Source organism: Schistosoma mansoni (assembly GCF_000237925.1).
Source record: "Schistosoma mansoni, WGS project CABG00000000 data, supercontig 0234, strain Puerto Rico, whole genome shotgun sequence".
Lineage (NCBI taxonomy): Eukaryota > Metazoa > Platyhelminthes > Trematoda > Strigeidida > Schistosomatidae > Schistosoma > Schistosoma mansoni.
This window is the reverse complement of record NW_017386098.1, coordinates 170,965-186,276: the sequence shown is the minus strand read 5'-3', so window position 1 is coordinate 186,276 and position 15,312 is coordinate 170,965. Positions and strand designations below refer to the sequence as shown.

Sequence of the window (15,312 nt, the reverse complement as noted above, 5' to 3'; positions counted from 1 at the left end):
ATCAAAAAGTACAGGTATTTGTAGCATCTGAATGAAGAACAGATGAATGGTAACTGCTAAGAATTAATTATGGGCTCTTATTACATATATTCTTATTGAATGATTATTAAGTAACTAAATTATATATATATATATATTCCTTGCCTTATAAACTTTAATTTGACATATTAGATACTGTTATATGATTTGCCATTCATAATTTATTCCCTATCTATTAGTTACAGTTTCCTATACTCACAGCCACTTTTGGCTTGATCTTGTATAATAATTATTTTTCATTTTATGGTGTGATGCTATCTCGTCTGGGCATGTTTGAAATATAAAATTTTTACAGAGAAGACTAATAGTTGTGTTTTGAGCTGAACAGCCTGGGCTAGGCGAGAAGCTGCCATACAGATTATCATTACGGACCCAGTGTTGACTCGTGGCGGGGGTGTTGTTCACAAAAGTGAGAGGACGAAAAGCGAATGTCCGGCGCTTTAACCGGGTTGGTGGACAAGGCGAGTCCACCTAGGGGAGTTGGAAAACCTTAATTCCAAACCAATGGTGCACATGGGCTCCAGTATCCTGAAGGAACGAATGGCGTATGAACCAACTGTTGGTCACCGGCTACCATGGGACTGCATCTCCTCACGACGCTCCACTGCCTTGTCGACTAGACCTTTAGGTCAAAGGCTCCTAGTGTGGCCCCCTAAGAAAACCACCTGCTTCAGTCTGGGCACCTGGGCAGTATCACAGCCCTCACACAAATCGAATGAGATTTGTGAGGCGCATATTTATCTGGTGCTTCCTTGTACCAATATTTATGTGTTTAAATAAATAAATAAATAGTTGACTCAAGATTGCTAGCGCTGTTTGACCCACCATCGAAATAATGCAGGGACAAGGTTGGTATTTTTATCAGTGACATTGTCACGTGATAATTGACAGAGACAAAAACCATGACATTATTTATAAACAATTTTCTACGCAAGATACTATCAGCAACAACCTACTATGGGAGAGAACAAACCAACTTCCAGTTGAGGAGGAAATTGGGAAAAGATGCTGAAGGTGGATAGGACATACATTACGGAAATCACCAAACTGCGTCACGAGGCTAGCCCTAACTTGAAACCCTGAAGGTAAAACGGAATGAAGAAGATGAGGGAACACATTGCTTTGGAAATCGGAGACAAGCATCAAAAGAATGAATAGCTATTGGAAAGAACTGAAAAAGATTGCCCAGGACAGAGTTGGTTGGAGAATCCTTGTCGGCGGTGTATGCTCTCACGAAGGGTTATAGACGTAAGTAACGAAGTGCAGTAGGTAAGCCGATCATCATTTTATGAAGTCGTTTTCTATTTGTCCGAATTGTGTATAGAAATATCGATTTTCCGACAATAATAATTCGCAAAATCATAGGAATTGATATTTGGAGAATTACTGTCAGCTTAAAAGTCGGTCACAATATAACTTAGATACTCACTATTATTGGCTTGGCCGTAAGCAACTTATTATTTATTTGCATCACTGTTCACTTATATCTTTCTCATTAATTTCCCATTTGCGTTCATTTACTTCCGACTTCATTTTGGTGTTGTGGCGTTCCAGCCTAACAGTCAGTTGTCGACAACTGTATGCTGTAATTTCTCTCAGACAACCGAATATTCACAGAAAGTAGGAATTGTAACGATAAAGAAAGACACTGTCTAACCTGCGGCCTTCCAACATCACGATTAGCATGTTCGACGGAATACTGCTGCTTCTAATGGAGTGTATGCTTGAACTCTAATCATGTCCTAGTGAGAGCACTAATTTCTATCCCTCTTACTTGATAAGGAAAGTTGGAACAGGTGAACCCTTCAGATATCAAATTGAAGATGATTAGGTCAATGTTACATTCAAGGAACAATTAGTGAAACAATTCATTCCGAAAAATCTTGGAAAGATATGCAAACATCGGCGATACCATTAACAGCGTGTACCAAAAGTTAGGAAAGATAAGTGGGTTTCAGTAACATTTACTGAATTGATTTAGGTGTAGAAGCTCGGAAAACGATGAAGACCGACGACAACTCAGACGAAAACTAATGAAAAGTGTGCTCAGTGACCGTGAGCAGTGGTGGTTAACGAAAACAAACAAGATGGAAAAGACAGTGGCCATAGACAACTTTTCAGACCTATGAAGGAAAAAGGTATTAAAACTCCGTTTGTTAGTGAGAATATCTTAGAAAAAGATGTGATTATCATTTACTCTCAAACCAGGAGACTGAATCTATGGGTAAAACACTTTAAGGAGTAATTCAACTGGCCTCCAGCTACTTTTCAACTACGCACCATTTCCAAACAACCTGAATGGCAAATCTACATAATTTTCTCAACTCCTGATGAAGTTTGGAATGTCCTAGGTGATCTAAAACGAAGGAGAGCAGCAGGACCTGATGACTTAACCCTAGTTTTAGTGTTTAAGTTGATTAAGATCTTAGCTAGGATTTGAGGAGCAGAAGTAATTCCGTTTGACTGGTCTCAGTCACTGATCGTTTTAGTTTATAATAATCACAGAGGAATCAGTTTGACTAAAATGGTGTCTAAAATATAGGCCTTAATATTCTTGTAACGATTATATACGGCTTGTGAACAGCGAAACTGAGAAAGCCAGGTCGGTTTTAGATATGTACGTGGATGTGTAGTCCAAATATCCACTCTTTATCAGATTTCAGAACACAAGCATACTTACAGACCCTTGACTTTAGTGATATTCCTTAACCTTAAGGCATCATTTGACTCTGTTAAGCGAGAGGTTGTGTGGACATAGCGAACTGTCCCTGGGATTTCCAACCTCAGCGTTGTCCACTGTCTCTCTTCTTTCAAGTTGGCGGTGGCGTATGCTCCCATGAGGGGTAACAGGTTTATGTAAATAAGCTATTTCTTCTCGTGCATAATTTTTGCATATTTCAACTTCGTTGATGTCCCTACAGTAATAGGTATTGACTAGAATGGCATTGGTGGTTCCTGTTCGTCCCTCATATTTCTTATGGATTCGTGTGTGATGTCACCAACCACACACCTTTGATTCAAATCCCATGGTGGTAGAAGTAGTAAGAGTATTAGCAGTAATCCGGAAGATTAGGGTTTGAAGATGTTATTCAAGGAGTATAATCCAGTGAAATAAATTTGAGATGAGAAAAAAGATAGGGACATGCAGAATTCAACTGATTAGAATTCGGCAGAACACAAAGAGTAGATGCACCTTCGCCATTGCAAACGATTTTGAGCCATGTCATTCAAGGTCTCTAACCATCGATTGCTATCATCTCGTGGATCCCAACCAGGTAGTCTACACCTACCAACATGTCTCAGTCCACTTGTCAGTGACTTCATGGATTTGTGCCACGGCTTGGTCTGGCGGCCCCTAGCTTTCCTCCAACCTACTCCTATATTCTTAGCTTGCCTATCATTAAGTAGAAACCTAATAGGCTTCCTTGCAGCGTCTTTCTCACGTCCAGTAAGACGCAGACAGATACATGCTCGCACTAGAGCATGATCTGAATCTAATCATGTGCTCCAGAATGAGTGACAGTCTTCCATCGAGCCCCTCCATCGGTGTCTGATAGCGATGTGATCTACTTGAGTCCAGCGTTGGGACGAATTCGGAGGTCGCCATGTCAAAAGATGTTTTTTCTTGTGCTTAAAGTTGGTATTTGCAAGAAACAGGCGGTTATCTGAGCATAGCTGCAACAGACAATCGCCGTTATCTGTTCTGCCCTAAGACTCAATGCTATATCTACGCCAGCGAGGCCACGGGAAGCAGCATCGGGGCTTCCAGATACTCGAAGAGTGAATCGAGTTGGTTCTTTATTATGACATGGTGAGGTCGAATGAATGACGCTACTCGGATCCTATATGCGCGTTTCGGAGACGCAGCACATATCGTTGGTATAAGATTCTAAAGTCCTAGCTAAGGAAGCGTGTTGTCCTATTTGGCACATTGTTCGGACATTAAAAGTTCCTACATGTAGTTTAGAGCGTGGTTTCAGGAGACCAGGAATAACGTTCCGTGTACTCGAATCGTTTGCCGTAGCGGTGCGAGGTGATAAAAGGACGTGAGAAGGGTTAGTCGTGGAGATAAGAGAGTTATTAGGTGTAGGAAGGATTTGAACGTGACCAACTTGTTCTCGTGTGCTGTTACGGGTATGAGGGCTAACATCACTTCCCGGCTGCCCACACCGTGGAAGGGTATTTCTTGAGGGACCTGAAAAGGAAGTTGGAATAATGTTGGTCTTAACAAACAGTAACTAGAGGATAAGAAGAATGAGTCAACTAACCTAATATCTTCAGTTTGCGGTTGTGGGGATTGTTCAATTTCCTTGCAATCATGAACCGATCAGTGTTAGACCACCATTAAAAACCTAGGAGCACTGGGAGTCTCGGAGTTATAGTGAGGATCCGTGGGCAGTTGAGTTCAACCATGCTGGGTGTGAAGCAGTTACCCACCAAAAACAATAGATGGTCGAGCAACATCGTGAATTGGTTAAAGTCAGGCATTGACATCGTTGGATGCCGGCTCACTGGTCTAGAGGTTAAGCGTCCACTGAATAGGTCACCAGGCGTTTGATTTCTCCTCGCTGATAAAGTCTACGGATTCTATTATTAAGAATCCATTTTACCGTTTTAATTATCACCGTCTTATAAATATTACATACTATGTGATATTGTTGATCTAAAAACGTTCAAATCCTCAATCAACGGAGAGATCGAAATGAAGAGGTTAATACCATATTAGTTTTATAATGAAAACCCAAATTAATCACAAAATGAGCCTCCGGAAGTTAACCTGATATATAAAAATCGGTTTCAGAAATCACTGACAATCTGCATGGAAATCGAAAGCCAATGTCTTGTAGTGTCCATTATAATGATTAAGTATTGGTAACTAATAGTATTAATAAGTATACTATAATATGATCAAAAGTTGGTTCCTGTTACGTATACGCACCTCGCCATTAGTTTCTTTGTTTTTTTCTTTAATTCAACTTTTAGTTTAATCTTTTGTGTCGTAGTTTGGTAGTATTTTTCTCTGTTTTGATAACCATGAAAAATTATTTCGTGTGGTTCACCTTTACAACCCTACTTATGATTAACTGTATGACTGCAAAATATTTTTTCAATGGCTTCCCTTTTTCAGTGATGTTCCTGACATCACATAACGTAGTTAAGGTCTAGAGTCAACCTGCTATTAAAGTATTTCACATTGTATAGAGTGAGTACGTTTTGTATGAAGTAATTACCTGCGAGTGGATTTCTTGAATAAGTCCTCATACTGTCGCTCACGGAGTCTTAGTCGGGCTATAGTTATCAAAACAGGTATATATATAGCCAACAATTATAATTCATTTTTAATGTATAAATTAATACAATTATTACAATAACACAATATATTAGTCAGTTGCAAAGAGAACAATAGACACACGCATACCGAATCGTAGCGGTGTCATGGCAAAGTCAATCAGTAACAAGAATCAGTGATGTTTATATAATTTCATCATTGGTAGTTAAATAAAAATGGTCTGAGTGATAACCAGTCTGGGATCAAATGAGTCTTAAGTGGTGGGTGTTTAACTTTAATATTATTGGTTGATCCACTCTTATTGATAGAGATTAACACACTTAATATGCCAGTTTTGAAGGTATATTGACCATAAAACCATACATAACACTTCCTTCATGCATCTTCAGATTAATTTAAATGATTCTCTCTTTCCACACTTCTTTTCGTTTCTTACAGGCACTATCCGATCGGACTTGTATTTGATATGTGTGCAAATACAATGGACATTCCATGGAAGATAACAGTTCATTTTAGTGTATGTGGTCGATATACATCATGAGTATTTATACTAGCTACACACTATTACAATGTGACTGTTATCTTTTGCCACTCAGAATTATTGTTGGTTGGCAAATCATTAGAATTGATCACAATAATGTCACTATTTTTACGGATCGAAAATCACCACGTAGTAAATAAATATAGATAATACTAAATAATTGGGATTTCTATACTTATATGTATGGGATTGTAAAGTCTTTTAAAATGTTGTTTATCTGAGTTATTTGGTGTTATATAGGTCTAAAAAACAATGTATTCTAAAATCAGTCATTTGCAAGTCAGCACGAACATAACTAGAATTCTCCAACTTTTAATAAAGATAATTTATATAACAATAAACAGTAGTTCTTTAATTTACGCACTAAATTGCACTGTAATTCGCGTTATTTCCATTCAATATTTCAACTCCTATTTTGTACTCTTTCTCTCTTCTTAACTTACATATACTTATTAAATTGTAGGTAAATGAGTTCATCGAAGTCAACAAGTTTTCAAAGATGAACATTTCAACCTAAGCAAGAAGTTATTGTGTAATCTTCACAAGTTTCCTATGCTTATACTAAGTTAAGGTTGGAAACTATTAGTGTTCGTAACAATATGAATTTAATAAGTTTTAATGTGAAGTCTGTAAAACATAAAATATTGGGTCATGAACGTGCGTAGGATAACTCTAAGTACGCTGAATCCAAAACTCTAAAAAGTAAGTTATGTGAATAATAATCAAGAATCCTTGGTAAAAAGAATTCTGTGTAACAAAATAATAACCCGAGGAAATGAGAATATCTGTTTAAACAACAAGCAACGGAAAGAAAAATGGTTAAGGTCATGGAAACGAAATAAATCTAACTGACTTCTGATATACATAATTCTGGTTTAATCGAGTATTTGTCTATGTTGTGTAAAAGGCGAGAGGTTTATGTTGTGTGAATTAGTTTCAGACGTTGGCTTGTGGGAATGTTTAACTGAATCTTGTAGGTTATATCAAGTGAATGATCCAAGGTTAACGGTCACTACTCTTTTAAATTTCAAAGATCTACACTGTATTTTGATAGACAATACTCTTTAACGAAACAAAAAAATAGATCTTGATAAATAATCCAATTACTTGCCCCACTCCAAAGAAGCACTTTAGTTGTCCAGTCGTAATAAATTATCTCATACAGAAATAATATAAACTGTATAAAACTTCGTATTGGTTTATCCAGATAGTTTTTATGTTTTTTATTTCCTTCGGAGCTATGCACACTATCTTGTGTTATATTTTTTCCCCGGAAATTCAGCTCATCTTGTAAACTTTCTGGTGAACAATTTTTTTCATAGCATAAACAAGGAGAGTGAACAGGCTTTTGCTTCATTATTCAGATCCATCCCTAAAGCTTATTTGTTGACTGATGTAGATTTGTCATACACTAATCCTTTTAGTAAATTAAACATCATAAACATGAATATGGAAGTCCAATATTTTTTCATCGTAAATGACACTTAATAAAATACTTCAGAGTTTTTATCATGTCGAATTCAACTGTTCTTATTTCCTTACTGTATATTATTTTAGAATTATCCGACTGACTTGCTTTTATCCCCACCGGTAAGTCGACTAGCCGTTGAAACACATTTTCTGTCGATGATTAAAGAAGCTGATGCTTTAAAGCATCGTAGCTACGTTATCAATCAGATGCAAGCTAGAGATCATCGGCAATTATGGAATGGCTTACTACACTTTCGATATGACCAATTTTGGTCGATCAATAGCAAATTAATGGAGCCTCTTCCACAAAATACCAAGGGTAAGTGCCTTTATATTTCACTATAGATGTTTTATATTAAATCAACTAAATAAATATCTCTTAAACATACCTAGTTTAGACTTATTGTTAACATTGATTGGATGACCTATTCAGTGTATAATGAACTCGGAGAACCATGTACCTATTTATATTCGATAATTTTAATGTTTGATTATAATTCCTTGAAAAAGCTTGGACCAGATTGCCAGGCGAAACGTTGGATTTACTACAAATTCATTCGCTGAGATTTTACAAATATATTATTCCTATTTAATGTCTTACATCAACTCGGCGCTCAAATACTGTGAAACTATTCGTTCTAATTTAGACGAGAGTTCTTATATATTATTCTGCAATCGCATAAAATTATCGAAGAAAATGTACAATTGGTATAACCACCGAATTTTCAATCTACGCTGTTTAAACCATCATGTTTATCCAAGAACGTTAAGAGTCAAGACTCCAGACGATTCACCACGATCACAAAAAGCAGCTATTAGAGCTACTAGAGTATTTCTTAGAGAACGTATTCATAAATCCACTAAAAATTTGGAATCTCTACGTTCACGTATTGCAAACATTGATAATGTTTTATCTTTAATTATACCACCAGAAATAAAAACAAATGTTGTTGAATTTTTTAAACATTAAGAAAACTTTTATGATCAAATTACAAAAAAACGTCAAATAAGGAAATTCGAACACATGTTTAAACATCCATCAAATTCCAATAATGACACGATTAGAAACAATTCCAAAGAACTAGATATAAACAAAATTGTTGTGAATCTATCTGACAAACATTTAAATCAACACGAACTATCATTGCTTAAAAAAGGCCTCAATTTCAATTTGAGCAAAACACGACTTATAGCTTCAGAAATTATTCCGGTTATTGAACCTGCCTTAAACAATGTTCCGACTGATCAAGCGAATTCAGTGAGGTTTAAAATCTCAAATGCGTTATTGAAACAAAAACCAAATACACCTAATCTATGTAAAGAAGAAATGAATGCTCTAAAACAGCTACGTAAAGACAAAAAAATTGTTATTATGAGAGCTGACAAGGGAGACACTACTGTTGTTATGAATAATTCTGATTATGAGAAAAAAGTCAATGAACATCTCAAATCTGGACCTTATGAAAAAATCAAGATTAACAAATGTAGAGCAACTTTGAATAAGTTGAAAGCCGAAAGAGCCAAAATGCTACAGACTTTAAAACCGAAACTAGGACCATCTCTATGGTTTTCTCTATATCCAAAAAGCAACAAACCATGCAGATTTTATGGATTACCAAAAATACATAAAACAAATGTCCCAATAAGACCTGTTGTTGATTATACCAATTCACCAACCTACAATCTTTCTAGATACCTAGCTAAGATTCTTAAACCATATGAAAGCACAATCAAACACGGAATAAAAAATTCTAATGTTTTTAAAGATGTTATCTCTAATATTCACATAGAAGATGAAATAATGGCAAGTTTTGATGTTTGCTCATTATTCACTAATGTTCCAATTGAGAAAACATTAGATATTATATATAATCTATTAGATTCTGACACTGATCTTAAACAACGCTGTCCTTTAATTACCTCGGATATTATTAAAGGGTTAGATCTATGTTTACGTTCAACTATATTCAGTTTTCGAGGGGATTTATACAGACAGACTGAAGGTGTAGCTATGGGATCACCAGTTTCCCCAATTGTTGCTAACCTCTTTATGCATTCATTGGAAACTAGTGCCATCTCATTATGTTCTCAGGCACCAAAAGTATGGTTAAGATATGTAGATGACACCTTTGTCATTATAAAACGGAACCATTTGGATGAACTGTTTAAACTTATCAACAACTTTGATAGAAAAATCAAGTTCACAAAAGAATTGGAATCTCCTGAAAACAAATTACCTTTCCTAGACTGTTTAGTGGAAAGGAAAGATAATAATACCTTAAAAATTAGTATATTTCGAAAGCCGACAAATTCAGAAAAATTTCTAGATTTTAAATCGGCACATCCACACTCGACCAAAGTGACAGTAGTCAAAAATATGATTACAAGGGCACAAAAACTTGTCACTGAACCAAATGATATGAAAACGGAAATAAATTTAATTACATCTACCTTAATTATGAACAATTATCCAAAAGATTTTGTTAAAAGAATAATTAAGAATGAAAGAAAAGACGACATTGTTAATACAAAAAGATTACAGAAAAAGGAATGGGTTAACACAGTAGTGATCCCATATCGGAAAGGAGTTTCGGAAGATATTCGAAGAATCTTAAATAATCAAAATATAAGAGTATTTTTTCGAACAAACAATACTCTAAGATCAAAATTAGTAAGAATTAAAGATCCAATACACAAAGAAGAACAACAAAATTGTGTCTATGAAATCAAATGTAGTGACTGTAATGCAACGTATGTAGGTGAAACATCAAGACAACTGAATGTGAGGGTGAAGGAACACAAACAATGTTTGAAACATATTCCTAAATCCTCAGATGATGTAAGGAAATTGGAGAACAAATCAGCGATAGCATTACACTCGATAGAATCAGGTCATACAATTGATTTCGATGGCACAAGAATCCTTCAAAAAGCGTTTAATTCTTACAAGGAGAGACAAACAGCTGAAGCCCTATACATTTGGGCTAACCCAAACAATATTAATAGGAGGGATGGAATACAATTAGCAGTGCCATGGCAGCTAATCATTAATAAGTAACAACCTGAACTCCTTAATGTTTTTATCGAATTCGTATTATCTAAAATGACAACAATTTACACTCAATGATTCTAATCTGTTGTCTTATCGGAATTTGTTAAAGAATTCATTGGAACATTAAAAATGACACATACATACAGTCAAAAATTACGCTCTTCAAATTTCACCTTTATATTTTATTTTTATTTTGTTTAATTATCTTCATGTTATACATGCTGTGACAGATATGATTCATATCATATATATTACAAATTGTATGTTTTTCCTTATAAATTCACTGATAAGAGACAATATATAATGTGAATGTAATTTTCTCCTCTCACCTCTTACGTTTTTTCTATACATTATGTTATATGAACACTCATCACTTCACATCACACACCTTTTTGCACACTAATACACATACCTATTTTAGACTTATTGTTAACGTTGATTGGATGACCTATTCAGTGTATAATGAACTCGGAGAACCATGTACCTATTTATATTCGATAATTTTGATGTTTGATTATAATTCCTTGAAAAAGCTTGGACCAGATTGCCAGGCGAAACGTTGGATTTACTACAAATTCATTCGCTGAGATTTTACAAATATATTATTCCTATTTAAATAAGAAGGAGTTTTTTCGCTTCACGCTTCATGCGTCGTGGTTTTCTAGATAAAACTTCCCCCAAACATAGCACTAATATCCTTGTTTTTGATAGTGCTATGGCATAGTACTTCTGTTTATATACATCGAATTGCTTTACATTAAACGATAAGATTATGTAATATTCACTTGGTCTCAAACTACATGTTCTAGTATCTGAAATTATTTACATATCTTGACAGAATACATTTTACTCTTGAGACTTTGGATGTGTCACTAATCTTTCGTTATTTGTATCATCTCGGTGGAGTGGTGTCTTAGTGTTTAGGGCGTTCAACTTTTAAGCCACCAAATCACAGTTCGAACCTTACTTCAGCTACTCCGATTCGGGCAAACAAGCAGTATCACTAACCCTCACACTTGGAGTGTGTAGCCCATATAAAAGTTTGAAGTGAATACGTCAAAATACCTTTTTTATTTTTGTTGGTCTCCATGTAAATATCTCAACATTTCTGTGTTTTCATGAAATTCATTCATACAAATCGGTGTACTTTTTTCTGAGGCTATGAGCTTTTATTTCCCTGCTCTATCTCGTCATACAGCAAGCAGCTTTTACAAACAAGGAAATGTAGGTTCAGTAGATATCAAAATTACTTATCTGTTTACGCAATTAGGAGTGAACTTGTCTGTAGTCAAAGAAAACAAAATAAAAAGATACTCAAGATTATGAAATTATTACCCATTTAATTGACTGTTACCAGAATTTAGCCCTATGAACTCAATTGGAATACTGTACATAACTTATATATTTACCCGCTACTATAATTCTTCATTTTTGGCTACTTTCACGGGTGTCTTTTGCATTTTTGTTGAATATTACAGCTGATACTAAAGAGTGTGTAGTCCAGATTGTACACTGCCCAAAAATAATTTAACGGAAGACAACCGGTATCATTTTACGCATAACCTGTTTGCATCGGTTAACCGAAGTTTACAAAGACGTTGTGTTTTCGTATATTACTGAGTATTAGTCATACCTTATAATTTCCCATCTACTAAAAAGAAGGTATCTAATGTGAAAGATTTTTTTTCGTTTTGGAGAATCCATTGAATCACTGTATGAAAACTTCATCCCTGTGTCATTGCTTACAAATCATATCCCTTTTTTGTTTTCACTTAGATTAGTTCAGTAGGCCGTTGCGGACCATTGAGAATAAAAAAGTATCAATTTCATAAGACGAATGTTTTCACTACACCGTATAAATGTGAACCAAAAATTATTTTTAGTCTCGACAAGAATTTCACAGATGAGTGAAAACTTGGAAGTTTTTACGCCTTTCCATTTCTTCATTGTGTCACATTCTCATCATGGCATAGACACGTCGCCACTGTCTCAGTTAACAAGTTAATGTATAACAGCCAATGTGGCTATTGTTTTGTCTTAAACTATTTGCAAATGTACTCCATACTTGAGCTCAAACATTTTATTCGACTCAGTAAGCTAATTGTAGGTAAATTTAACTGCTTTCTGATTAGAATGACTGTTCACTCCCAATTGAATATTTTTTCTGCTCCCATATGATATTTATTATACGTTGTTTCTCTTGATATTCATTTTTAATTTGAAGTAAGTATGTCCTATATTTATCACCACGTACATTTTTTGAATAGTCTGTTTTCGAAAACTTTATAGTTGAGGTGATTTGTGTTATTATTTGTGTCATGTTTTTGGATGTTATCATGTCTCTTATTTGTTCCTAATCGTAATCAATAATTTAATTCTTACAACATAAACGTAGTACCCAATTTTCTACATATGGCACAAAATAGGAAACTGCTAAGATCGTTTCAGTTGCTAAATGTATTCGACACCAGCTTCGCTTTATTGTAGTACATTTTATTAATTAAATCGAATAACAGTAATAAACATATTTAGAAACTTTTTGTTGTATTCAAGACTAGGTAAGTAAATTTGTGAAACAGAAATCACCACGATAAATCTGACCATCACAACATTTAGGTGTTTAAGAAAAAGTACATGCTGCGCGTCAAAAAAATGATGTTTAGCAGTGTATAAAAAATCCTACATTTATTCACTTACTCTGAATTTAATTTTAGCACCTTACTTTTCTTAACGTATATGTACGTATTGAAGAGTATTGTGAATTTCTTCCACACTATTTACCATTGTGAGATGTTCTCATTCACCTATTATCTTTAGATCTTCCTTTAGAGGAAATGTCTGCCTCTGAAATTCCAGAAAACAAACCATTGTCTTCAAGTCTCGATAATATATCATCTTCAAAGTGTAGAACTTTTCGTTACATTCCATGTCGTCTTTATTGTGTCTCTGAGAATCCAAGTTCTACGCCATCTGGTTTCATTCAAAAACTTATTCGCCCTTTAAATGATGACGGTTCGCTTACTTCACTTCAAGATGCTATCGAAATTCTTTTCCATACAAATAAAAATCCGCTTGTACAAAATACCGAACCAAAAGGTAATTTTTTAAGTATTTGTATATTATTTCACTTTTTAAATAGTACAATCACCTAGACTTCTATCGAAAGCTGAATATACCTTTTAGTGTAATAAAATGTATGCTTCATTGAGTTTAATTAATTCGTTCTGCCTATTAATGTCAAATCGATCATCTTAGAATAAGTAATTTTACGATAAAATCACGTTAGTAACTGAGATTGTAAATATCATTGGTTAGTTGTTTAATTTATGCCATCGACATCGAGTACCTAGTTTATCAGTGCTAGTTAAATTTCAAACCGTATTTTTACTTTCAAGCGATTAGCAAATGATATTCATGCTCTACTGTGCCTGTAAACCGATATTCGGACTTGTAATAAGGTATATGTTAACTGGTCATTTAGCCTTATGTATATCCTGACTTTTGTTACGCGTTTGGTTCCCTTTTTCATTAAAACAAAAATGAAAAGCATTATTTGAGAGTAAAAGATTGTACTTTTACTTGGTTTTGTACAGATAGAGATCGGAACGTCTCTAGTGAATAGAAAACGTGATCATACTCCTGAATTCTCGTTCTTTGAATGTTATTAGCGATGAGTTACAAAAAATGTAGATGATTCGAGTGAAGCGTGTACTTCAATAATTACAGCCTTTTTATTTAAATAATTAAAAGTTACACAGGAAATGAAAGCTTAAGTAAATGATTTCGTCGAAAAGAAAATTTTCTTCGCTGAATTCTCTTTTTCTTATTAAATGAGAGCGTATTTCAAAAATATGAAATGTATACGTTACTTGTCCTTCAAAGCACTTTCGTGCTTGATGATCTCATTTGTCCAACGTGATTCAAATAAGCTTCGTCTGTACAACTAACTGGTGTTCCCACATTTGTAAATCATGTTTGTCTTGATCAATATGGTCTGATTATGCTGATTTGAAATTTTGATGTAACTATGTCGTACCATTTTTATCCTTCAGGGTATCTGTTTTTCATCCACGGTATCACATTACCCCACGAAACACCGATGCAATGGATCAGCGAACACTTATCCTATCCTGACAATTTTGTGCATATTGTTGCACGTCCTCAGAGCCATTCTCATCGGATTAAAATTTATGATCCTTCATAAATGTAAATTTTTCCTAACATTACGGTGTATTGTCTTTCAAGTGCTTTGAATTTAAATTTTACAGTCTCAACGGTGTATGTTACGGGGTTGATAACTTTAGTATCTTTATACAATTATGATATGATGATAATAAATTCTTACCTAATCTGCTTTCTTATTTCTTGTAGTTTTACTGAGATTAAATCCGGAATGTGTCGAACATTAAATTGATATATTAGTACAAAAAATATGTATTTATAAGTATTGTAAATTCTTAAGAAAAATGATTCGGCATTGTAAATTACAGGACTGTAATTACAAATCTTATTAGAAGAGACCTAGTAAAAATACTTTTAAAGAAAGCGATATTAGTAGTTCGTTGATCTGCATTATTAAATAGAAATTGCTGCAATATTCTAGTAACTATTTTCTGTTTTATCATAGTTCATAAATACTCTTCATAAAAATTTTGATATCATTGGTAAATCACACACTATAAATCATGAGGTAACGATGCTACCGTCACCATATACTTCCTATTTACATATTTTCACTGGATGCCGCGTTAGTCCGAGTTATCATGCGTCCTATTACCTAAATTTTATAATATCTCAATAACCATTATTCAATTTGTAGATCTTAGTAATCTATTCTGTCAGGAGTGCATATGATGTCGTGAAAGAGAAATTTGGAAATAATCTTTTTGATACCCCCAAGTATGATAAAATTCTACAAGG

At 34.5% G+C, this 15,312-nt stretch overlaps 1 protein-coding gene across 1 annotated transcript in view; it reads left to right on the top strand.

The window, feature by feature from the left end:
* Smp_164770 (apg5-related) overlaps positions 1 to 14,752 on the top strand; it is a gene marked incomplete at its 5' end in the record, with an annotated part of 34,489 nt that extends 19,737 nt beyond the window's left edge. Inside the window, 4 exons of the mRNA XM_018792646.1 lie at positions 5,768 to 5,846; positions 7,428 to 7,659; positions 13,210 to 13,488; positions 14,445 to 14,752. Coding sequence (XP_018644312.1) covers positions 5,768 to 5,846; positions 7,428 to 7,659; positions 13,210 to 13,488; positions 14,445 to 14,596 — 742 coding nt within the window. The 3' untranslated portion in view covers positions 14,597 to 14,752. The remainder of the gene's footprint in view (positions 1 to 5,767; positions 5,847 to 7,427; positions 7,660 to 13,209; positions 13,489 to 14,444) is intronic.
* Positions 14,753 to 15,312: the final 560 nt, after the last annotated feature.